Consider the following 24,686-nt stretch of genomic DNA (forward strand, 5'->3'; position numbering starts at 1 on the left):
AGCATCATAGGAGCAGAGAGGCCTCTCTGCTCCTATGATGCTGCTTGGCCTGCTGTGTTCATCCAGCCCTGCACCTTGTTGTCTCGGATTCTCCCAGCCTGCTTTCATTTATCGGAGAGCAGGACAGGGAAGAAAAAGAAAGTGGAGGAAGATAAGAGAGGATGAGGAAAAGGAGAGGGGAAAGGGGAAAGAAAAGGGAAAGAACCCAAGGATACTGAGAAGTTGCCAGTAAGTTTTGAGTGCATTCAGAACTGCAGCACAAAATTGTCCATTCAATGTAGGTGCATCAAGGGACTGAAATCACAGTGGTCCTTCTGCCCTGTCCCCAGCACCCAAAATGAACATAACAACCCTGTCCTGACCCACAGGCAACAGAACGCCAGGGCCTTGATGTACCCCGTATCCCATAACCAGGGTAGACATACCCATCTCATTCCCATTTCATTGAAATAAAGATTGAAGAGAAACATAATGCTGGTTAATGAAATGCTGAAAGTATGGAAGGAAACTATTTGACTTGAATTATAAATTCAGATCCACAGGACACAGGATTGAAATTAAAAGGCGAAAAAGAGGCTAATTTTGGACATAATAAACATTTTCGCCTGATAGTAATGGTTAGACAAAAAAAAGTTCAAGCTGAATAAATATACCAATATCATAACTCCTACTTGAAAAGATCTGATACATGTGGACATGAATTTGTTGGTTAATGGATCAGCCTTTATTAAAATATTGAAATATCTTACAAGACAGGATGTATGTTAACCTGCCTGATCTGAGCGTGTTACTGTGATTGGAAACCCAGATCCACTCCAACCACTCAGAAAATCACCTGACCATACTGAAATTTCCTGGATGACAGATAAATACAAAAATAAGGCAAATGGCGCCTTAGACAATGAGTCAATAGACAATTAGACAACATTAGAAAATGTATTAGATGATATTTCAGAATTATTCTCCCCAAAGAAAATCATGACAATTTGCTCATCCCAAATGACCATATTCCATTTAGTTTTAATACTTAAAGAAAAAATGGAAATTGATTTGTTCAGTTAGAAATTTATACAATGCAAATAAATAGGAAAGTGTTTGCATACTGGAGTTTACGATGTGAATGTAATAAAAGTAGTTTGTTCAGTGGCACAAATGAAAAGAAACTGATTTGCTCAAATAGAATTCTTAGTTATTTGTAAAGAAAACTGTATCAAATAAAGTGAGATTGAAACACTTCATCAATAATAAAGTAGAAAATGAAACAAAAGATCAGGCAACAGCTGGTATGCAGATGTGGGGGCATAGAGGTCATGGAAATTCAGACAGTATACTCTGACCCAAGCAGGGCATTAATCTATAGAAAACATCTTGTGTATTTAACACTTCTTTAAGTTGCAGTGATGTGGAATATGATTTCACTTGCAATCTTCTCTTTTAAACAATAATATTTTGACAATATCATTGGAATAATCTAATCAGCTGACCTTGTGGGCATAAACTTAGCCCCAATCTAGCTAATGGAAATCTTGTTGGTTAAAATGGCACTTTTACCTGTCTGCCAATAATAATATCAAATGGTGGCCTGAGCAGGACACCAATGGCAAGTCGAGTCCAGACATCAAAAGTGCCCAAGTAGGTGATGAGTGCTTTTACTTTCCATGTGGGATCAGGAGCAGCTTAAGTTAAACACAAAGCTTAGGTCTCCTCTGCTCCAAATTCTCTCCCACCCCAGTCCCAAACAGGACAGTCACATAAGAATGCTTCAGAGGAGGCACATCAACTATCCCCATCCCGAGTGTTGGAAGACCCAGCACATCCATGAATATGAAAATGCCAAAGCATTTGCCTAGATCACAAGCCAGCAGTGCAGAGTGCATGATCCATCTTGGCCTCCTCTGGGGTCCCCAGTGTCATAGATACTAGTTTTCAGCTATTTCAATTCACTCCACATGATACCAAGAAACAACTAAAGGCATGGGAAACTATAAAGGCTATGGGTCCTGATATTATTCTGGTAATAGGACTGACGCATTTTGCTCCAGAACTAACTACACCTAGCCAAGTTGGTTGAGTACACTGTCATGTACCAAACAATGTGGGAAATTGCCCAGGAATCGCCTATCTAGAAAAAGCAGAACAAATCCAAACTGGCCAATTACTGCCCCACCAGTCTACTCTCAATCATCAGCAAAATGATAGAACAGGTGATTGATAGTGCTATCAAGCAGCACTTGTACAACAATAGCTTGTTCACTAACACTTAGTTTAGTTTCTGCTTCTCAGCCCCTGAACTCAAAACAGCCTTGGTCAAAAATGGATAAAAGAATTGAACTCTAGAAGGGAAATAACGGTTACTTATCTTTATATCAAGGCGACACGTGGCTGTGTGCGACATCAAGGAACCTGAGCAAAATGCAGTCAATGAGAACTGGGGGGAAGCACTCCACTGATTGGTATCATACCAATAGGAAATGGTAATGGTTGGAGCTCAATGATCTCTGCCACAGGTAGGAATTCTTAAGGGTAGTGCCCTAGGCCAAACCATCTTCAGCTGCTTCATCAATGTCATTCACTCCATCATAAAGGTGGGGTGTAGGATGTTTGGTGATAATTACAAAACGCTCAGCACTATATGAGAGTCTCAGATACTGAAGTAGTCTGTGTTCAAATGCAGTGAGATCTGGACAAGATTCAGTCTTGGGCTGATAGGTACCAAAGGAACATTTGCAACGTACAAGTGCCAGGCAATGACCATCTCCAATAAAAGAGAATTCAAACAGCACCCTTGACATTCAATGGCATTAACATCTGAGACCCACCATCAATACCCTGCAGATTACAATTGACTAGAAAATGAACTGAACCACCCATTAATACTGTGGCAACCACTGCAGGTCAGAGATGAGGAATTCTGCAATGAATAGCTCATTTGCTGGTTCCTCAAAGTCTGTGCATCTCCTACAATACACATGGCAGGAGTGTGATGGAATACTCCCCACTTGCCTGGATGAGTGCAGCTCCAACAATACTTGACAAGCTGAACACAGTCAGAACAAAGTAACCATGGATCAGTCTCAACATTTACTTCCCCACCATGAACATATATGGCAATAGTGTGTACCATCTACAAGATGCACTGCAACAACTCATGAACCTGTGAATGAATTACAGAAACTAAAATGAGGTAGAAACTAAAAAAAAGTAACTAAAGATGTTCAGTGCATAAATGAAAAATAATACATAAATATATAAAAAATATATAAGGATAGCATTGCAGGTGATATTTAGTCCTCTTGCTGGTTTGGCATCAAATCGAATAGTCAGGAGTTAATTACCTAAAGTGAATTTACATGGCTTTGGGGCACAATCACACAGTCCAAGAACTTTACACAACGTACATTTTATTTTGCTAACTTTGCTTTGCTCACAACGTGTACTGAATTGTAAACATTGGTCAAAATAAACAGTTTGATAAAATGTTCTAAAAGTGCAAATTGATTTATATTTGCAGTTATAATCAAAAGGATTCATTGCACTATTTTGAGCTTTTTGTGGAGAACATTATAATCCCAAACAAACCCATCGACAGTAAGTGATTGCATCTTGCAAATTTCAACTTGAGTTTTTCAACCGGATTTTGATGTGCAGACATTGCAAAACAATTGGCTGGGGATGTTACCAAGCCACTTTGATCCATGAGACTTTTATAATACTTAGTCTAGGAAGTGAAAGACAATCCAACTGCTTTGGGAAAAGCTTGTAATTTCTTTTTATGCAATGTCTCCTTGGAGACCAAGTCGAACAAAGTTTAATTGGTTTTCTGATAATCAGTAGGTTACAAGAAATACCAATGTAACCAAAAAGTTAGCTTGGGGATGAAAGGCTCAAAAGAAAAAGGGTAAATGGAAAACAAATTGTAATGGTGTTCAGTTTTAGCACTTCATTTTTGTTTGACAGTTCAGAAAATACCAAAAATTTGTGTAGAAGGAAGCAAGAAGGCTCTCTCGAAATGGATCAGTTTTCTTTTGGCAAGTCACAACAAATCCTTGTGTCGAAGCAACTCACCGAGAATACAACAGAGACTAATGTTCTCGTGTTTGAGGTAATTGTAATTCAGAATCCCATGATAAATGCTCTGGAGACAAGGGTTTAAATTTCATCATGGCAGAAATGTAAATAATTTATGACTGAGATAAGTAGGAATTTCTTTACTCAGCAGGTGATGAATCTTAGGAATTCTCCATCCCAGAGGATTGTGGAGGCTTAGTGATTGAATTCATTCAAGCCAGAGATCAATAAATTTACATAAATAAAAAAACATGTGATATGGGATGGTGTCAGATCTTGACATGGAGGCAAAACAGCAGCCATGATGGCGTTGAATGATGGTACATGCTTGAGGAGTCAATGTTATTACTCAGCTATGGGACAGGTGGGTCTTAAACCCAGTCCTCCTCACTCAGAGATAAGGACATTTCCACTGCTCCACGCAAGCAAGACCTCAAAATTGTGTATGTATGTTTGGAACATTGACCGAGAGGTAAGGACAAAAAGAGCATGGGATTGTGGATTAGACAAAACCTTTTATAACCGCATGTAACCACACAGTAACCAAACCTTAATTTGTAAAAACAAACATACAAATTATTTTGATCGATTTACTTCCCATACACATGAAGCACTTACTCTCAGGTCATGTCCCAGTCCTAGCACAGGCACTAAATGAAGTTGTTCCCGTGTTGGTTTGGCATCAAATCGAATGGTCAGGAATTGACTACCCAAAGTGAATTTACATGGCTTTGGGACACAATAACACAATTCAATGACTTTGTACAATGTATATTTTATTTTGCCAAAATTGCTTTGTCCACAATGTGTACTAAACTGTAAACATTGGTCAAAATAAACAGCTTGGTAAAATGTTCTAAAAGAGAAAAGTGACTTAAATTTGCAGTTATAATCAAAAGGATTCCTTTTACAGCAGACTACACTTAACACCTGTGTGACCTAGTTCCATTTAGAAGACTATACCCTGAGGTCACTTCACATTATTGGTGGCAGCTGATTTGTAAAACACTTCCAAATGTTTAAAGAATTAACCCCATAAAAAAGTCATGATGGAGCCGAGGGGAGGAAGACATCTCATCAATTATGTTTCACACCAGCCACACTGTCTTCCTCAAGTGGACAGAATAATATGCAAATATTAGTCTTAATGCAAAACTATGTCCATCAGTTCTTTCTACAAAGGTAAAAAGGATTTACTCCCAAGATTTGCACAGCTCTTTACGTTGGACAATGTTTCTGCAACAGGAACATTATGGTGGGTGATTAGAAGGTCACATTTCAGCAAATCTCTGAAAGCATTCACACTATTTTTGTTATTATGGTCATAGATTCAACCCCACAAAATTCCTTTTAGACCTGGTCTTTACAACATAATTCCAAAGCTGTCTGAATCTAAAAATGTTGTCAAATTATCCTGACTCCTAAAATCATATCTTCCTCCCTACTATTCAGAGAAGTCCAATGTACCAATGTATTTTTTTCTACCATATGATGGAGATACGTTTAAAAACAATGAAACTTCATAAAATGTAATGTGTTCTACGCCCCGAATGACAGAAATCACCTAACAAATTTGAATTGATAAGCCAAGTGCAGATACATATACATGCGTGCAAAACATTTGATTCAACTCGGATTCCGACAATCAACCACCATATCCAAAAACTAAACATGTTGAAGTTGACCCTGCTCAAACCAATATGTTGCTAACTGGTAATTATGAACAGCTGTTTCTGGAGTGCTTGCTGGATGGAATGAGCCCACAGAACAGTTCACAGGGTCAAGAGCAGAAGTAGTGAAATATTTAGAAACTCTCAGGAATTGTACTATTCATTAAAGTGCTGGCAGACTCTCAGACTCGCACTCAACAAACTCTTCAAAAACATAAATGACATAAGGTAGATTTTGGAAAGGTGTGATGCAGCACAATGTTAACATTGGTTCTATGGAAACCAAGGAAGTCTGTAATGCCATAGTCCTTACAATAACCCCCAAGCACTGCAAAGCTCTTGACACCTCATGAAGACCTTTGGAAGCACTGTCACTGCTGCAATATAGGAAACACCTCAGCAATTTGACACAGCAAGATCCCCACAAACAGCTTTATGATGCCAAGCAGATCGTCTGTTCTTCAGATGTTGATTGAGGGGTAAATATGGTCAGGATTCTGGGGATAATTTCTCATTCCTTTTTCAAAATCATGTCATAGGATCTTTAACATCCATTTGAAAAGACAGACAAAGCTTCATTTAATGTCTTGTGAGAAAGACTGCACTTCTAACATTACAACTCTCCTTCAGTACCGCACCAGGTTCTGAGCCTCAATTTTTGTATTCAAAACCTGGAATGGGACTGAAACCCAAAAAGGGGGCTATCAACTCTGAAACACAGTTAACAGGAACAGGTTGCAGGGTTTTTAAAGGATTTCAACAACCTCAGCAATGACTTTCAAGTTAGCAGTCCACAGCATCTAGAATTTTAAATTAAAATGATTTGTTAAATAACATTTACAGATTAATTTCCTGGTAGTTTGTTTACAATCAGACACTGAGCAGATAAAGCTGTGGATGTCAAAATGTGTATTTGACTAATCTTGCATTTCAATTCACTTTATAGATTCAAGCAACAACAGGTTGCCTAACCTTTTTAGATATGGATAACCATATTAGAACCACAAAGACAGTAGTTTCACCAAACAACAACCTCGTGGCTCTTCCTGCACAGAACACACAATGCTTGACCAATAAGGTCAATTCATAAAAAGGAATCATGAATTAATTTATATATTAGCTTCTATACAAAATTTTAAAATGACAAAATATGATAATAGGTACACCAGATTAAGATTGGTGGAACTGTGATCATCAAGGTGTGCATTTGAGATATAAGCAACTGGGACTTCTGTACAAGACAGTCACCTAGTGATGACAGGTTAAAACTATTTAAAATGGCATTTCCTTTAAGGCAGGGCCAAGGAAGGCAGACTCGGATTCACTCCCAAATGGGAATCAAGTTTTGAAAACATGGATAATAGTTTCCACACATCGCACAGATCAATAATTCCTGGTAAAAAAAAACTCTGCTCAATAGAATTAGTGTATACTATAATTCACTGATATAGATTAACAATGTCTAATTGAACTAGTTATTAAATATTGACTTGTTTTATTGAATGACATAACAATAACATTGTCAAAAAAATCCAACAAATATAACTTCTGAAGAAGGGTCACTGAACCTGAAATATTAGCTCTGCTTTCTCTCCACAGATACTACCAATCCAGCAGGGTTTCTCCAGCAATTTCTGTGTTTGATACCTGAAGATGAGGTGTCAAGCTGGCAAAGTGACAAAACAGCCCTACTTCCATGACAATCAACATAAGCAGTAAGTGATAGACAGATGTAAAGTGACTCCACAACAAACAGATCAGATCTAAGCTCTACAGTCCTGCCGCATCCAATCAAGAATGGTGGTGGACGATTAAACAACTCACTGGAGGCAAAGGTGCCACAAATACTTCCTTCTTCAATAATGGGGAAGCCCAGCACATCAGTGCAAGAGAGTAGGCTGAAACATTCACAATGTTTTTCAGGCAAATATGCTGAATGGAAGATCAATCTCAGCCTCCTCCAGTGGTCCCCAGCATCACAGATGCCAGTCTTCAGCCAATTTGTTACACCCTATGTGACATCAAGAATCAATGAGGTACTAGATACTGAAAAGACAGTGGGCTTTGACAAATTCTGGCAATGGTACTGTGGATCTGTGCTCCAGAACTTGCCATGACCAAGCCAAGCTGCAGCAGTATTCACAATCACAAATGACAGTGTACCATAATCCTTGAGACAGTGGGACATGTAGGATACTGACAAGGAGAGCCATGAAAATGCCTGTGCATAGTAGAAGTTATTCTGATGTACGTAGCACAGGATACATCGTACAAATACAACATGAGTTTGTTTGTCTTAATTTCTTATATATTCACCCATGGGAGTCGCTGGTTGGCTGCAGTGATCTGCAATAGCTTCTTTCATTGCTTGCAAACTGTTACCACGGAAATCCTCCAAGGGTCTTGATTTCTCCCTCTTTCATTAAAATAGTCCTTGACACTATCTCATTTAGCCAGCTTTGGTTCATATGTCTTGACATCCCATTGTGTGACTTGTTTCAAATGTTGTTTGATCATTCTTTTGTGAAGTCACTTGGGATGCTTTACTGCATTAAAGGAGCTATATGAATGCAAATTGTTGTTGTTTATTCATTGTTCATTCAGAGTAGCATGACAGTATTTGATGGTGATGCTGAATTCACAGGGAAGCTGCATCTGTCACCCTCAGTCAGCTTAAGGTTGTGGTTGAGTAACATACCTGCTCTGCTGCTCTCTCGACATGTATTTGAATACTAACAGACCTAAAATTGTTTATTTAACATAACACTATCTTTGCCCTACCCATACCCTACAAACTACCCTCAGTCTTTAATGTAATGTGTGCGTACAAATCTTTTCCCTTAACTGAATCCAAATGTCCGTCTTATTTTCAAGTTCAGAGGAATTCCTGACATTTCCGGCAGGACACAGGTTAAGTATGGGATGCTGATTGGAATGCCTTACTGAGTAAAAACTCTTTAAAATTTGTGTGTTGTCCAATTCAAGTAGTCAATTGAAAAAACACAGGTTAGAACACAATCATCTGGAGTCATAAAGAGAGGACGTAAAACTGTTTTCTTAAAAAAACCTGGAGAGAAAAAAACCTTTCCAAGTTTGTGAAGGATCAGACCAGATCACACACACAAGTTTCTCGAGTCTTGCTATCATTAAGCAGCTATTTGAAATCTGCACAAGAGTGAAAAGAGATTTGAAGTGGATGACCTCCCTGGAAAATTTGAACTTCAACCTACACACATATATTCATCATTCTAGCAAGGTCTGTCACATAAGCTTCGGCTAGCTTTTATGGAAAAATTCATCATTCCGTTTAGGCTAGTCATTATGGAGCAGGACTCCTCCTGCAATAGTTCAGTTCTTAGCTCGTCTCCCATTAGCTCTGCCAGTTTCAACTTGCTGTGCCAGCTCCAAGTGATTTGACACAATTGCAAACCATTGGGAATTTTCATGTTAAGAAGTGAAGAGCCATTTTGAGGGCAAAAAGGTGAGGGATACAGAATGATTAGTGAGATTAAAAGAGGGAGGAAGGTTGAGTAGGAGGAAAGAGGAAGAATGCCACTTTAAAATTTGAAATCCCTACAGTGAGGAAGCAGACCCTTCGGCCCATGAAGTCTGTATCGATCGTCCAAAGAACCAAACCCAGCACCCCTACCCTATCCTGTAACTCCCACATTTACCATGGTTAATCCACCTAATCTGCACATACCTGGACAATTTAGCATGGCTAAACTACCTAACCTGCACATCTTTGGACTGTGTGAGGAAACCAGAGCACTTAGAAGAAACCTGCATAGACACAAGGAGAGCATACAATCTCCACACAGACACAGATACCCAAGGCTGGGATTGAATCCAGGTCCCTGTTGCCTTGAGGCAGTAGTGCTATCTACTGAGCCACTGTGCCAACTTGAATAGTAGGCAAGGAATAATGCTAAAACTTCAAGAGGAATTGCAAGAAAAGAAGAAAAACTGGGCTAATTGAAGCTTGTTTGTAAGGGCGACAAGACTTCCTATCTAACTGTACTGAATATGGAGGCCAGCTGGCTGCCTACGATACATCCTGTCAGTTTTTTTCACTCCATTTGAAGATTACCACCCAGGAAGCAAAGATGATAATCTACTTCTAAATTTTTAATTGAGCATGAGGCTTCTGAGTCTTATTATTTCAAATCCTCCATTACACACAGGAAGACATTCGAAGAACTCATCTTACACAGTAGTTTTACATAATATCTATAGCACAGAAATACAGCTTTCATGCCAAGAGATCCATGCCAATTTCCATGCTCCACAAGAGGTTTCGAGAACGTGTCAATTACTCACTTAGGGAAGGAGTGCTTTTAACAGCAGTCACAGAACAGTCATGACTTGAGCCTTCACTGACGATCATCTTACATGGGATGTCGGCAATGCGAGCATTTGTTCCCCATCTCTAATTTTTTCAAAATTTGTTCATGGCATGTTAACATCACTGTTAACTGAGCATTTATTGCCAAACCCTAAGAGAAGATGGTGGCAATGAACTGCTTTCTCCAACAATCCTTTGAGTGCAGGCACACCCACAGTGCTATTAGGAAGGGTGTTCCATGATTTGACCCAGTAACACTGAAGGAATGGCTACATAGGGGTGTCACGATGGCTCAGTGGTTAGCTCTGCTGCCTCACAGCGCCAGGGACCCAGGCTCAATTCCACCCTCGGGCAACTGTATGTGTGGAGTTTGCACCTTCTCCCTGTGTCTGCGTGGGTTTCCTCCGGGTGCTCCGGTTTCCTCCCACTGTCCAAACATGTGTAGGCTAGGTGGATTGGCCATGCTACGTGGTATTCAGGGATGTGTAAATTAGGTGGGTGATAGGGGGATGGGTCTGGGTGGGATGCTCTGAGGGTCAGTGCAAACTTGTTGGGCCAAAGGGCCTGTTTCCACACTGTAGGGATTCTATGATAGTTCCAAGTCAGGTTGGTGAGTGGCTTAGAAAAGAACTTGCAGGTGCTGCCCTTGTCCTTCTAGATGGTAGAGTTTGTGGATTTAGAAGGTGCTGCCTAAAGAGCCTTGGTCAGTTATTGCAGTGTATCTTGTAGGTGGTGCACAGTTCTGTGGTGAAGGGAGTGAATAGTGAAGATGGTTGATAGGTGCGAATCAAACAGATGGTTTTGTTCCAAATAATTTTGAGTTTGTCAAGAGTTGTAGCTGTACCCATTCAGGCAAGTGGAGAGTATTCCATCATGCTTGTATCTTGTGCCTTACAGATGGTGGACAGGCCTTGGAGAGACAGGAAGGAAGTTACTCCCTGCAGAATTCCCAGTTCTGACCCGCTCTAGTAGTTACAGTATTTATTTTGGTGTTCACTTTCTGTTCAATCGTAACACCCAGGTTGTTGATAGTGGAGGATTCAGTGATGGTAATGCCATTGTATGGCAAGGGGTCTGGTTGAATTTTCTCTTGCTGGAGGTGGACATTGACTGTCAGGCACTTGTATGGTTTGTATGTTACTTGCTACTTATCAGCATATGTTGTCCAGGGTTTTCTGCATTTGAGGAAGGAGTTGTAAATGGTTTTGGATATTGTATAAAAATCAGCAAATGTACCAAATCTGACCGGATGATGGAGGAAAGGTCATTGAGGAAGCACCTTAAAAGGTTGGGTTTAGGGCACTGCCCTGAGAAAATCCTACAATGATATCCTGGAACTGAGACGATTGACCCTCAACAACCACAACCATCTTTCATAGTGCTGGCTATGACTCCAACAAAATGAGAGCTCTTCCTGTTAATTTCCATTGACTCTTTCTAGGGTTCCTTGATGCCACCCTTGGTCAAATGTTCTCCTTGATGTCAAGGACAGTTACTGTCATCTTACCTCTGAAGTTCAGCTCTTTTGTCAATGTTTGGACCAAGGCTGTAATGAGACTGGGAGCCAAGTTGACCCTGGCAGAATTTAAACCGAACTTCAGTCAAGAAATAATTCCTTGTAAGTACCACTTGATAGCATAGTCAACAAAATCTTCCATCAGTTGCTAATGATTGAGAGTAAATTGATGGTGTGGTAATTGGGTTAAATTTGTCCTGTATTTGTGCCCAGGATATGCCTGGACTATTATCCACATTATCTGTACCAGGACTACAACACGCTTGGCTCGGGAATGGCTAATTCTGGAGCACATGGCTTCAGTACAATTCCGGAAAGTTGTCAGAGTCCAAAGCCTTTACATTATCTAGTGCCTTCAGCATTTGTTGTGAAGTGAACTGAACTGAACTGGAGGAAGACTGATATTTTTGATGTTGAGGACCTCTGGAGGAGGCAGTGATGGATTAACCTCTCAGCAGTTCTGAATAATGCAAATACTTCAGCCTTGAGTTTTCCAGTGAAGTACTCGGCTCCCCCATTATTTAGGATGGGGATTTATGTAGAGACTTGCATCTTCTGATAGTTGTTAAAGTGTCCACCACCATTCACAACTGGATTTTGCAGGACAGCTGAGTTTAGGCCTGATCACCAGTTCTGAAAAAGAGTCATACTGCACTCAAAACTTGAACTCTGTCCCCTTCTCCACAGATAGTGCCAGTCCTGCTGAGATTCTGCAGCATGTTCTGTTTTAATTTTAGATCAGACCTGTTGGGTTGCCTTTGATCTAATACTAAGCCATTTGAGAGGACAGTGAAGAGTCAACCACAAGCTGTGTGCTTGAAGTCACATGTAGAACAGACCAGATAAAGATGGCAGATTTCCTTCCCGAAAGGATATAGTGAACTAGATGGGTATTTTTACAACAATTGATGGCAGGCTCACCATTACTGAGACTATCTTAAAATCCAGATCTATTAATTGAATTTAAATTCCACCAACTGCTGCGATCAATGTAATTAATCACTTCCATAACATCCATAGCTTAGTTGGTAACGTTCTTGCATTTGAGTAAGGTTTCAGATTTAAGTTCAAGTACAGGACTTAAAAATTAAAGTCAATGCTGACATCCCTACTGAGGGAGTGATGGACTGTCAAAAGTTATGTTTTTCAGATAAATTTTTAAACCAAAGTTCTTTCTCTGTACTCTGGTGTATGTAAAAGATATGGTGTCCCTTCTATGAAGAAAAATAGACCTTATCTGTCATGACCTGTTTTATAGTTATTCCTCAATCACAGAATCCCTACAGTGTGAAAACAGCCCCTTTGGCCCAACAAGTCCACACTGACCCTCAGGGCAGTCCACACTGACCCTCAGGGCATCCCACCCAGACCCATCCCCCTATAATCCACCTAATCGACACATCCCTGAACACTATGGACAATTTAGCATGGCTAATCCACCTAGCCTGCACATCTTTGGATTATGGGAGGAAACCAGAGCACCAGAGGAAACCCACACAGACACGGGGAGAATGTGCAAACTCTGCACAGACAGTCACCTGAGGATGGAATTGAACCTGGGTCCCAGGTGCTGTGAGGCAGCAGTGCTAACCACTGAGCCACTGTGCCACCCCCATCAGCAACAGAAAAAGAAAAAGTTGGCGTCTTTATTTAATTAAGATTATGAATTCGTTGGAAGAGGCTTTGGGAAGGTTCACTGGATTAATAAAATGGGTGGTCATGAGAAAAGTATGGACAGGCTAGCCTGGTATCCATTGGAACTCAGAAGAGTGGAAGGTGATTTATTTGAAACATCAAAGATCCTGTGGGGTCTTGACAAGGTGCATGCAAAGAAGATGTTTCCTCTTGCTGGAGAATCTAAAAGCAGGATCACCAATTTAAGACTGGGATAAAGATATATTTTTCTTGTGAGATTCATGAATCTTTGGAACTCACTACCTCAAACAAAGCGGTGTCTTTGAATATTTTTTCACTCAGAGATAGATTCTTGATAAATAATGGGATGAAAGGTTATTGAGAATAGGCAGGTATGTGGAATAACCAGGTTAGTTTGATCTTATGGAATGGCAAAGGCTCAAGGGGTCCAATGGTCTACTTTTGCTCTTCATTGATATGTTTGTATGTCATCATTATGTTGTTGTGCAAGTTTGCTGTCTGTAAATTGACTGCTGTATTTCTTACATTGCAATAAAGTTGACAATTGAAAATGTAGGATTTTTTGCTGCAAAATACTTTGAGACATCCGATGGTGTGAAAACACTATGTAAGAAAAGTTTTTCTCTCTGTCAGACATTCACAGCTTGCCTGTTTCACTGAAGGCTTTCCTGTTGTTTCTTCACCTCAGTGGCACTGGCAAGTTGCTAACAAGCTGGAAAACATGTTTCACTTCTGGAAAATGCAGAACTCAGTGTTAAAGGATCTCATAATTAGTTTCTCAATAAATTCTTCATTAATTACTTGACAGGTCCAAGGGAGCTTCCCACTTGCCCTCAATGTCATTCTGGGGAAAGCTAGAAGATGACATGATCACATCCAGACCCCAGCCCTTCATCTGTTTCCAGGATTTTCCCAGGCCTTTCACATGAGCCACCAATCTGAGAACATTCTACCCTGTGTGACTGTGAGGGAAAATGTTATACCCATGGATTAACATCCCTTGACACACATTTTTAGTGGGATCTATAAATCTCAATAACTTTTAGAGCCAAAACTGACACGTTACACTGGCTATCTTTCTTTACTCTTGGTTATGAGATTAGGAATTAATCAGAGGTAAAACACCTCTAGGAAGTTAAATTCGTGAATGTCATTACATAAATGTGCATAATCCTAAAATGTAATTTGGACAGGGAATAGAAACAGTAATATTCAACCAATTCTCTCTGGAGCAAGACTGGGAATTTCCTCAGAGTAGTGTCATTTTGCCATTTTGCCATTGTAACATACTGGAGATATAGAAGGAGACTTTCCGCTACACTTCAGAAAAGTTATGATAATGGTGCGGTATAGTTGAGTTGACAACGTTCTGGCTGAACTCTCAAAACCAACATGACTAAGTGCATATACACAGGACTTAAATGTTTTTTGATGAATGGTGCATAACACAGACTGGGACTTTCCTTGAAGCTCCTTCAACTGCTCCATTGTGAAAGGCACCAAACATCCTGGTTACGTATCAACCAGTATATTCCCACTGCTTTTCCAGATGAGTTATCACAATGGAAGGGGAACTGTTCCAAGAATATTTGCAGTCATCCACACATACCAACAAAGGCTGGACCTGGAGATCTTTGAGCTAAATTCCATATATATCAAAACATTGACAATGCTCAGGCTTAGGTTGATTAGCAGGTAATATCCACACCAGAAACTGAACTAGACTGGAAATACCATGACCACAAAGCAGGTCAGCAACTAGGAATCCTGCAGCGAGTACCTCACTTCCTGTCTCCCCAATGCATGTCAACTACCTAGAAGGCACTTGTCAGGAGTGTGATGGAATAGGACATAGGACAATAGGCACAGGAGTAGGCATTCAGTCCATCAAGCCTGATCTACCATTACGTACGATCATGGTTGAGCAAACACTTCAAGGTCTTTTACCCGTACTATCTATATAGCTCTTTATGCCTTTGGTAATCAGAAAACTAACAATCTCAACATCAAGCAGACATAAAGACTGAGTTTCTTCAGCCCTCTGAGGCAAAAGAACTCCATAGATTCACAGACTTCAAAAAGAAAAAACTTCTAAACTCGCTGCTAAATTGCATCATCCTTATTTTTAAATCGAACTCTTGGTTCTAAACTCCCCAACCTGTGCCTACCGTGTCAGTCCCTTGAAGTATTATGTAGACTTCAATAAGATCATCTCACATTCTTCGAAACTCTAAGGAATACAGACTCGGTTTGCCTAATCTCTCTTCATAGGACAGTCCCACCATCTCCGGGACAATTTTCTGAAGAAGGGTCTAGGCCCGAAATGTCAGCCTTCCTGCTCCTCTGATGCTGCTTGGCCTGCTGTGTTCATCCAGCTCTACACCTTGTTATCTCAGAATTCATCTGAACACTGCCATGAATTAGAAATCTTAAGAACAGTAATTGACTATTTGGTAGAGCATCTTGCCTCCTTTCCACTGGACTCATTTTTCTACCTTCTTCCCAATTCCTTCCATTCTTTTGTTCACCAGATGTTGTCTTTTGAACCCATTTATACTCTTAACTTCCCCTCATTACTGATTGGCTTTGTCTACTATGCTTTTCTTAGACTAAATTTTCAAAACTATTTCCCCAGTTTTGAAAAATTTATCAGCGTGAACAGCTTGTCTGGTTTGACCGTCAACTATTGAAGCCAATCAAGTTATGATCAGCCAAACAATGTGATATTTTTAAGTTTTCTGATTGCAATGCAATTGCCATAGCTCAGAGATTTTCATGTGCTCTTCTGCATGATTTGCAACAAATAACATTTAAATGTATTTAGTAAGTAAGTCAATAATTGCCAGAACTTACCATATTGGCAACGAGGGCCCTGGAATCCTTCTGGACACTGACAAACCTGAAAGATTCCTTCAGCACACTTGCCTCCATTGAAGCATGTTCCAATAGCACATGTTGCTAGGGAAACATAAACACCACACTTAAAAAATGCCTGTTCATCTTTCAGGAATTCTTTTCTCATGCTTAGCTTTCATTTTTTTTCATGGAATACGGGTATCATTGGCATTAGCTGCCTATCCCTGGTTGTCCTTGAACTGAGAGGCTCTCTAGGCCATTTCAGAGGTCAATTAAGAGTCAACCACGTTGCCGTAGGTCTGGAGTCACATGAAGGCCAGCATATTTCCAGAGCAGACTGATGAATGAGATTTGTTTTATAACAACTGGGACAGTTTGTTGAATCCACTGTCAGACAACTTTTTTGAATGAACCAGGAAGCAGTCATTGTCTTCTGTAGTGCCCACATACTGAATGGGGATAAATGTCAATGGATGGTCTAATTTAGTCACTTATGTCCAACTTTCTACCAGCTGAGAGTGACACAATTGGAATTTGGTACGACATATTCCAGCTTAGAGAAATTCATGTAGCTAACGTATAACAAGAAACAAAGAATTAGTGTATCATGCAATGTTGTTATCCTCAATTGGTGAGGCCTACCAGACATTTACATTGACAAGTGCTACATTTTGTAAAATTGTATTTCACATCTAGAGGGCTCCCACTCTTTAGAACTTTAGAGGATGCATTGGCACATTCAGCAATGTCATTAACTTTGCAACAACCGCCCTTTTCTACTTAATTTTTTTTACATACTTTAGCAAGATATCCACAGATACAAACATTCCTTGTGTCCTCATTTTATTGTCTTCACTCCAAAGACAAGCCAATGTCCTGATCTGCTGTCAGGTTTACATCCTCCATCTCAGGACTGATTCCTCCGTGCTCACATGTCAACCCACATGACAACACCTTTATGTCACTGTACTGCAGAAATCTGAGCTAAAGTAGAATCAACTGAGAGGATGATACTTACGATGTAAGCAGCCTGGCTCATCATTTTGCTGGTTCCACCCTGGACAGCATTTGTAGATAGTCTGGAGCTCCACACTATACACCTGTCTATACGCAGTATAATACCCAGTCCTACAAAGGTAAAAGGAGGAAATGTTCAACATATCAACCAAAATAGATTTATTTTCAACATCTAACACAATTCAGTTAGTTGTTAACAGCAGTCTTCATTTTGAAACATTAGCAGATGGAATTAAATTTAGGTTTTCATATGTGGCAAGTACTTGTTTTCAGTCTACCTGATAGTGATGTATGAAAGGGGTAAAATGGATAGGGCATGTCACTCCTGATAGCTCATGAGTAGGCAAATGTAAAAATGTCCATGTCTAAGAGTGATCTGCATTTGCCCATGCTGTGCATGAGAACACTGCCTAGCGTTAAATTTCAAAATAGAAACTATTTAGCCAACCAATATTTGACGGAAACCAAAACAGAAATAGCTAGAGAATCTCAACAGGCCTGACAGCATTTGTTGAAAACTGGTAGTAGCCAAGAAAAGCTGATTTTTATGCTGTAGATGGGGTGGGGGTGGGGGAGGAAGGAGTGAGAGGATAGTCATGATGGAGCCCAGAGAGACAGAAAGAACAACAGTTAGGCAAACAAAAGGATAGATGGTAGTACGCTGGGGAATAAGAAAAACTGTTAATGAGGACCGGAAGGTAAAAACGGGTTGGCTGGGTACAAGATTGGTTGGTGAACAGGAAGTATGGGGTAGACATAAATAGGTCTTTGGGAAGATGCAACAAGTGACATGCCATAAGGAATGGTGCTGGGACATCAACATTTTACAATTTATATAAACGACTTGCTTGAAGGAACCAAAGGTATGGTGCCAAATTTACTGACGACACATAGGTAGGTCAGAAAGAAAATTGTGATGGAAACATAAGGAGATGTAGAAAGGTTAAGTGAGTGAAAAAGCATCTGGCAAATAGAGTATAATGTGGGAACATTTGACATTGTCCATTTTGGCAGAAAGTATAAAAAGGAAACATCTTATCTCAATGATGAGAGATTGCCCAACTTAGATATAGAGAAATCTGGGTATCCTAATACATGAATCACAAAGAGTTATCATGCAGGTACAGCAAGTAAATTAGAAAGCCAGTAGAATGTTTTCATTGATAACAAGATGAACTGAACACAAAAGTAGACAGGTTATGCTTCAATTATATAGGGCACTATTGAGACCATAATGGAGTACTGTGTACAATATTAATCACCTTATTTAAGGAATGATGGAAATGGAGATAGTTCAGAGAAGGTTCAATAAACTAATACCTGGGATGAATCATTTGTCGTATTAGGAAATGTTAACTAGGCTAGCTTATATCTATTTTGGTCTAGAACAGTAAGTTACAACTTGATTAAAGGATAAAAGATCCTGAGGGATCTTGATAGTTTTGATGTGGAGAGGTTGTTTCCTCTTATAGGAGAATCAAGAACCATGAGTTACTTAAAACAGAAATGAAGTAAAATTCTTTTTCTTAGTGTGTTAGGAGTACCAAGAACCATCTTGTTGAAAATGTGTGGAGGCAGAGTCCGTGAATATTTTTAAGGCAGATTCTTGCTAAGCAAGGGATGGAAGAGTTGTCAAGGGAAGGCAGAAATATGGATTGCAAGTTACAATCAAATCATTCATGATCTTATCGAATGGCAGAGGAGGCTAGAGGAGCTGAATGTCATATCCCTGCTTCTTCACATATTTGTGTTCAGCTAACTTTGTTTGCACCTCCCTGACAAAACAAAGAGGGTAGCTGAGACAGCAGGTCTGACAACATAGTGTAAATCAACAACCCTTCAACAACCTACCTGATCTGTTCACAAATGGTGTCATGGTTTCTGCTTCAATCACAAGCTCAATGCACAGCTTCATAAACCCCTCACATGAAAGCATCTGCCTCATTTTTCACAAACTACCCCCATGACTGGAACCTCTCTGTTTTGCTCCTCTCCATAATCTAAAACACATCTATTAATTAATCTTATTAGCTATTTTGTTGTCATTAAATCTACAGCAGAGAATTTCAAAAATGGGAGATTAAAATAAAAATATTTTCCAAGATGTTGTACCAGAAAGTGAATTCAAACTCATAATCCTAACAGTTAAAAATCCATTCTCCACATTCCCTGTTGAGAGGAGGGGAAAAAAAAGGACACAAAGTGCTTCCCCACAGGAAAGGAACATGATGGATCCTTCATTTCTATGCATAGCTGTGGTTTATTAAGAAAGGCAGAGCTGTGTAAGTAATTCCAGAGCCTAATATCTTGTTTTTGGAAGGTATATGGCTTCTTATGAAAGAAAAACAATGTTAAAACAATGAACGTTACACTCAAAAGAAAAACATACGCACCAATGATGAAATGCTGCAATGAAAATTGTTTTGGCTTGCTTTCAAGCACTGGTAGAAAGTGCACAGCTTCCCTAATGCCCCAACTGATAGAGATCTGTAAGCCACACTGTTAAAAAAAACTTAGTTTAAATCTCCAGTCTGTACTGAGTTATCCGAAATCTGAGTTTCAGCCAAGAGACGGTGGCTCAGTGGTTAGCACTGCTGCCTCACAGCGCCAGGGACCTGGGTTTGATTCCAACCTCAGGCGACTGTCTGAGTGGAGTTTGCACATTCTTCCCGTGTCTGCCTGGGTTCCTACTGGGTGCTCCAGTTTCCTCCTACAGTCCAAAGACGTGGAAGTTAGGTGGATTGGCTATGCTAAATTGCCCTGTGTTCAGTGATGTGTAGGAAACAGGAAATGTTTCAATGATATAGGCCACAGGAAATGCAGAGATACAGGCTTAGGGTAGGGGAATGAGTCTAGGTGAGACTCTTCAGAGAATCAGTGTGGACTTGTTGGGCCGAATGGCCTGTCTCCACACTGAGGGGATTCTATGAAGAAAAGAATAAAAATGGCAACACAGCAGTAACTTTTATAAAGGTCTCTGGAGATGCACACGGTCTGCATCAATTCGACAACATTTTACTCACCTCCTTTCATACCCTACACACCACCGTTGTGCAGTACATCCCTGTTTCCACACTTTAACCATTCGGGTGAAGGCTTGAACACAAGGTTGTCTGTGCCCCACCATGGCCAATTCCTGCTCCACACATACATGTGGCCTGCAAGAAATGTGTTCAGGTTAACAGTAAGAGTTCGTAGCATCAACTTGATGAATGTACACTCTTTACTTCTAGCAGTTTTTGATCAGTCTCCATTCCTTTACATGCATAAAATCTAAATTACTCTGTTAAATTTAACCTATCATCCATATGCAAGTTTTATTTATATTTTTATATTAAAAAGGTGATAGTTCAAAAGAACAAGAACAGAACAATAACATATTTTACACCTTTTAAGTGAGATGCAATTTTAGACATTCTACCTGCTCCTAAAATTTTTTCAGAAGTATTTTGCACCTTAGATGAATTCAGGTTTTCTTTTTAGATATTTACTATTTTCAGCTCCTATTTGCAACCTTTAGTAAATGCAATCTATGAAAGGTTACTAATCCAAAATTGAAAGCTACCAAGCAATCTTTTCTCCAAGAGTTATCAATGGATGAGGCAAGTACAGTCCTTTAAACGGGGAATTGACACTGATGAGAGCCATATCTGAGGGTACACCATCTGGTTGGGATGTTGTGCCTGACAAACTTTGTTTATGATTCTATTGCAGGCGTATTGTAATTACTGTAAACAAATCTGGCTTAACTGCAGCTAATCTTATATACAAGTAACTCCAGATAGTTCTAGTTATTCCTTGAGAAATGGGTGCTTGATAGAAATTACATTTAATTCAATTGCATTTTGTCTTATCCCAGGATTAAGTAAAGTCAATTCCCTCAGCTTGCAAGTAACCCCATTCATGAAGAGTGCTGCAAGATTCACTGTAATGGTATTGTAATTTCATCCAAATTGATAAATTACTACAAGTAAGCATTGTTCAAACTATATCTGAACTCGTGACCAATGCAACATCAACTTGTACTCATAACGTTTTCAATGCCGTAAAGTACTGATGTCAGAGATCTGAACTAAAAACAGAAATTGCTAGAAAAATTCTGCAGGTCTGGCAGCATCTGTGGAGAGAGAAACCCAAGTTAAATGTTTCAAGCCTGATGTGACTCTTTTCTGGAACTGATAACTTACTAGTTATGTTAGATAGTTGAGGAAGTATAATGTATCGTAACGAAGATGTTAGTAAACATGTTTTGATATAGGACTGCTCATGTAATCCTAAATGCCTTAGAGCAAATCCAGTCCTTTTGATAATTGTAATTTATACTAAATTGTAATTTCAAATCATAGCAGTCAAATTCAACAAAAGCAAGGTCCCTCAAGCCGCACCATGACAAATGAGCAGATTATTTATTAAAATGATTCTAGTTGAGAGATGGATGATGTCCAGGACACTGGAAGACTTCTCTTGCAATTTTTCAGATAACGCAACAGAATCATTTACATTCATCTAAGACTGCAGATGGGACCTGAGTTTTACATCTCATTCAAAAAAAAAAAGCCATCTCCAGCATCAAAACACTTACTCAATTGCACATATATCTAAGTATAGTATTGTACATCAAAGCATCAGCCTAGATTATATGCTCAGATTTTAAGTCAACCTACAGCATTCAAACTCAGAGTTGAGAATGCTCAACTGAACCCCAGCTGTTACATGTGTCAGTCAACCATATATATAGTATTATTCCTATTGTACCAACATAGAAATAGAACATTCAGCCAGTAGATCCATACCAGTCTTTATAATCAAGCCTCTCTCTAGAACTAAAAAAGCAGTTCTGCTGAGCGAGTATGAGAAGCTAGCCACTAAATTAAAATGCAAAAAAATCAACAATAATCTCTGGAGTACTACCTGATCCTCAGGCTTATTGGCATAGAGCAAATAACATTAGAGAAATGAATGTGGAGTTGAAAGACATAAGTGAAAGATGGGGACACTGCATTAGTACTGAGGAAATTGGAATCTGTACTGTTACCTGACCACGCTGAAACTAAAGTTCTAGTGAACCAAATAATAAGGAAATTAGAGAGAGTCTTAAATGAAACTGGGGAGTGAGGTATCACCAAGGGATCGATTTGAGACAGCAGAGCAAATTAGTAACATGGAAATGAAGATTGGAGAATGGTGTGGAGCCAGAGGGAGAAAGCTGTGAGAATTCACCAAACAGTCAAGTCTACATGTAACAAAGATAACAAAAAGCCAAAAACTAAAGGCTCCGTATCTGAACGCAAATTGCATTCATAACAAAGTAAATCAAATGATACTATACATTGGATAAATAAATAAGATCTGATAGCCATTACAGAGACATGGCTGAAGAATGACAAGGACTGTGTCACGAATATTGAGGGTTATTGATATTCAAGAAGAATAGCAATAACATTGGAGTGGCAGCACTATTAAAAAAAATGCCATCAGTATTAGAGCTGACCTTGGTTCAGAACAGGATGTAGAATCTGTTTGAGTGGAGATGAGGAATACCAGGTGAAAGAAGTCACTTGTGAGAGTGGTATACACGCCCTCAAACAGTAGCCATAATGCAGGATGAAGTACACAAATAGAAATATTGGGTATTTGTGAAAAAGATGCAGCAAAAATTATGGGTCATTTTAATCCACAAGTTAACTAGAAAAATCAGATTGACAATAATAGCCTGGATGAGGAATCTTTAGAATGCTTTCAAGAGAGTTCCTTAGTGCAGAACATTCTGGAATTAACAGTGGTGCAGGTGATATTAGATTTGGTATTGAGTAATTTGGTAGAGAGTAATGTGATTGGATTATTTAATAACCTTAGAGTAACGGCAGCTCTAGGCAGCAGCAACCACAATATGGCTGAACTTTGCATCCAGTTTGAAAGGGAAAAATGTGGGTCTAATACTGTTTTTTTAAAACTTAAGGCCAACTATGTGGGTATGGATCTGACATCAATAGAGACACAGTGACAAATATTTAAGGAGCTATTTCAAAATGTTCAGATTAAGTATATGCCTACAATGAAGAAAAAATCGAAAGGGAGGGCCCAGCACCATGATTCATGAAAGAAGAGAAGAAAAGCATCAAACTTAAGGAAAAAACATACAATTCCTCAAACATGAGTGGCAGGTCAGATGATTGGTCAGAATATAAAGAAAGTAGAGATGACTAAAATGTCAATCAAGAGAAAGAAATTAGAGTATGAACGAAAACTAGCTAGAAATGTAAAGTTGGATTTCAAAGTTCCTACAGGTATCTAAAAAAGAAAAGATTAAATAAAGTTACTGTTGGTTCTCCTGAGGTTGGGAATGAAAAGTTAGTAAGATCAGGAGATAATAAGAAAATAGTAAATTAAATGTAATACAGGATACTTAAAAAATAGTAAATTACAGTAATAGCTGTAAATCAGGAGGTGGAAGGGAGATAGGAACTTGGGGAAATTACAAACACCAGGGAAGTGGTACTGAGCAAACTGATGGAGATCAAAGCTGACAAGTCCCTGAGTCTTCATGGACTTTACCCGAAGGTCTTGAAAGAGGTGACTACTGAGTTAGTGGATGCATTGGTGTTAAATTTCCAAAATTCATTAGATTCAGGAAAGGTTACATCACACTCCAAATTCTGATGAATGAAAGTATCACAAGAAGGGAGTAAGGCAAAAAAAGCAGGAAACTAAACCAGCCAGCTTGCTGTCTGTTGTGGGAAAGGTGTTAGAATTGATCATTGAAGTACACATGGATAACCTCCGGGTAATTGGGAAGATTCAGCACGGTTTTGTGAAGGGGAATTCATGTTTAACTGCTTTTTGGAGTTCTTTGACAGAGAAATGTGTGCTGTGGACAAGGGGGAGCCCAGTGACAGAGGAAATACATTTCTGGCAGGCATTTCAAAAGACATCACATAGAAGGTTATTGCACAAAGTAGAAGCATATGTTGTAAGGGGGTAACACACTAGGAAGGATTAGCAGAAAACAGAGTATGCATAGATCGGACTTTTTCTGAGTGGCAGGGTGTGATGAGTCCCACAGGAATCCCACAGGAATCTGTGCTTCAGCATCAGCTTTTTACAGCTTATATCAATGACTTAATTGAGGATAGTAAAGGCACATCTGCTTAATATGCAGACGACACAAACATAGGGAGGAAGGTATGCTGCGAAAAGCACATAATAAGTTTGCAGATGGGTATAGATAGGTTGAGACAGAAGGCAAAAACCTGGTAGATGGCGTATAATTGTGAAATTGTTCACTTTGGCAGGAAAAATCAAAAAGCATATATTAGATAAAAAGGGAATGATTGCAGAGTTCCAAGATGCAGTGAGATCCAGGTGCAAGTGTCACAAAAAAGTTAGTATGCATGCATAACAAATAATGAAGAAGGTTAATTGAATGCTATGTTGTACTGTGAGAGGAACTGAACATAAAAGTAAAGGATGCTATGTTTCATTTATACAAGGTATCGATAAAACCACATCTTGAATACCAGAGATAGTAGGAACTGCAGATGCTGGAGAATCTGAGACA

At 39.4% G+C, this 24,686-nt stretch overlaps 1 protein-coding gene across 1 annotated transcript in view; it reads right to left on the reverse strand.

Moving 5' to 3' along the window:
- Positions 1-24,686, reverse strand: part of LOC109933236 (multiple epidermal growth factor-like domains protein 6) — a 271,265-nt gene that overhangs the window by 231,116 nt on the left and 15,463 nt on the right. Inside the window, exons 2-4 of the mRNA XM_048604631.1 lie at positions 20,152-20,286; positions 17,130-17,239; positions 16,109-16,213 (exon numbers count right to left, since the gene is read on the reverse strand). Coding sequence (XP_048460588.1) covers positions 16,109-16,213; positions 17,130-17,239; positions 20,152-20,286 — 350 coding nt within the window. The remainder of the gene's footprint in view (positions 1-16,108; positions 16,214-17,129; positions 17,240-20,151; positions 20,287-24,686) is intronic.

This window comes from Rhincodon typus, chromosome 13 (assembly GCF_021869965.1).
Source record: "Rhincodon typus isolate 14 chromosome 13, sRhiTyp1.1, whole genome shotgun sequence".
Classification (NCBI taxonomy): Eukaryota; Metazoa; Chordata; class Chondrichthyes; order Orectolobiformes; family Rhincodontidae; genus Rhincodon; species Rhincodon typus.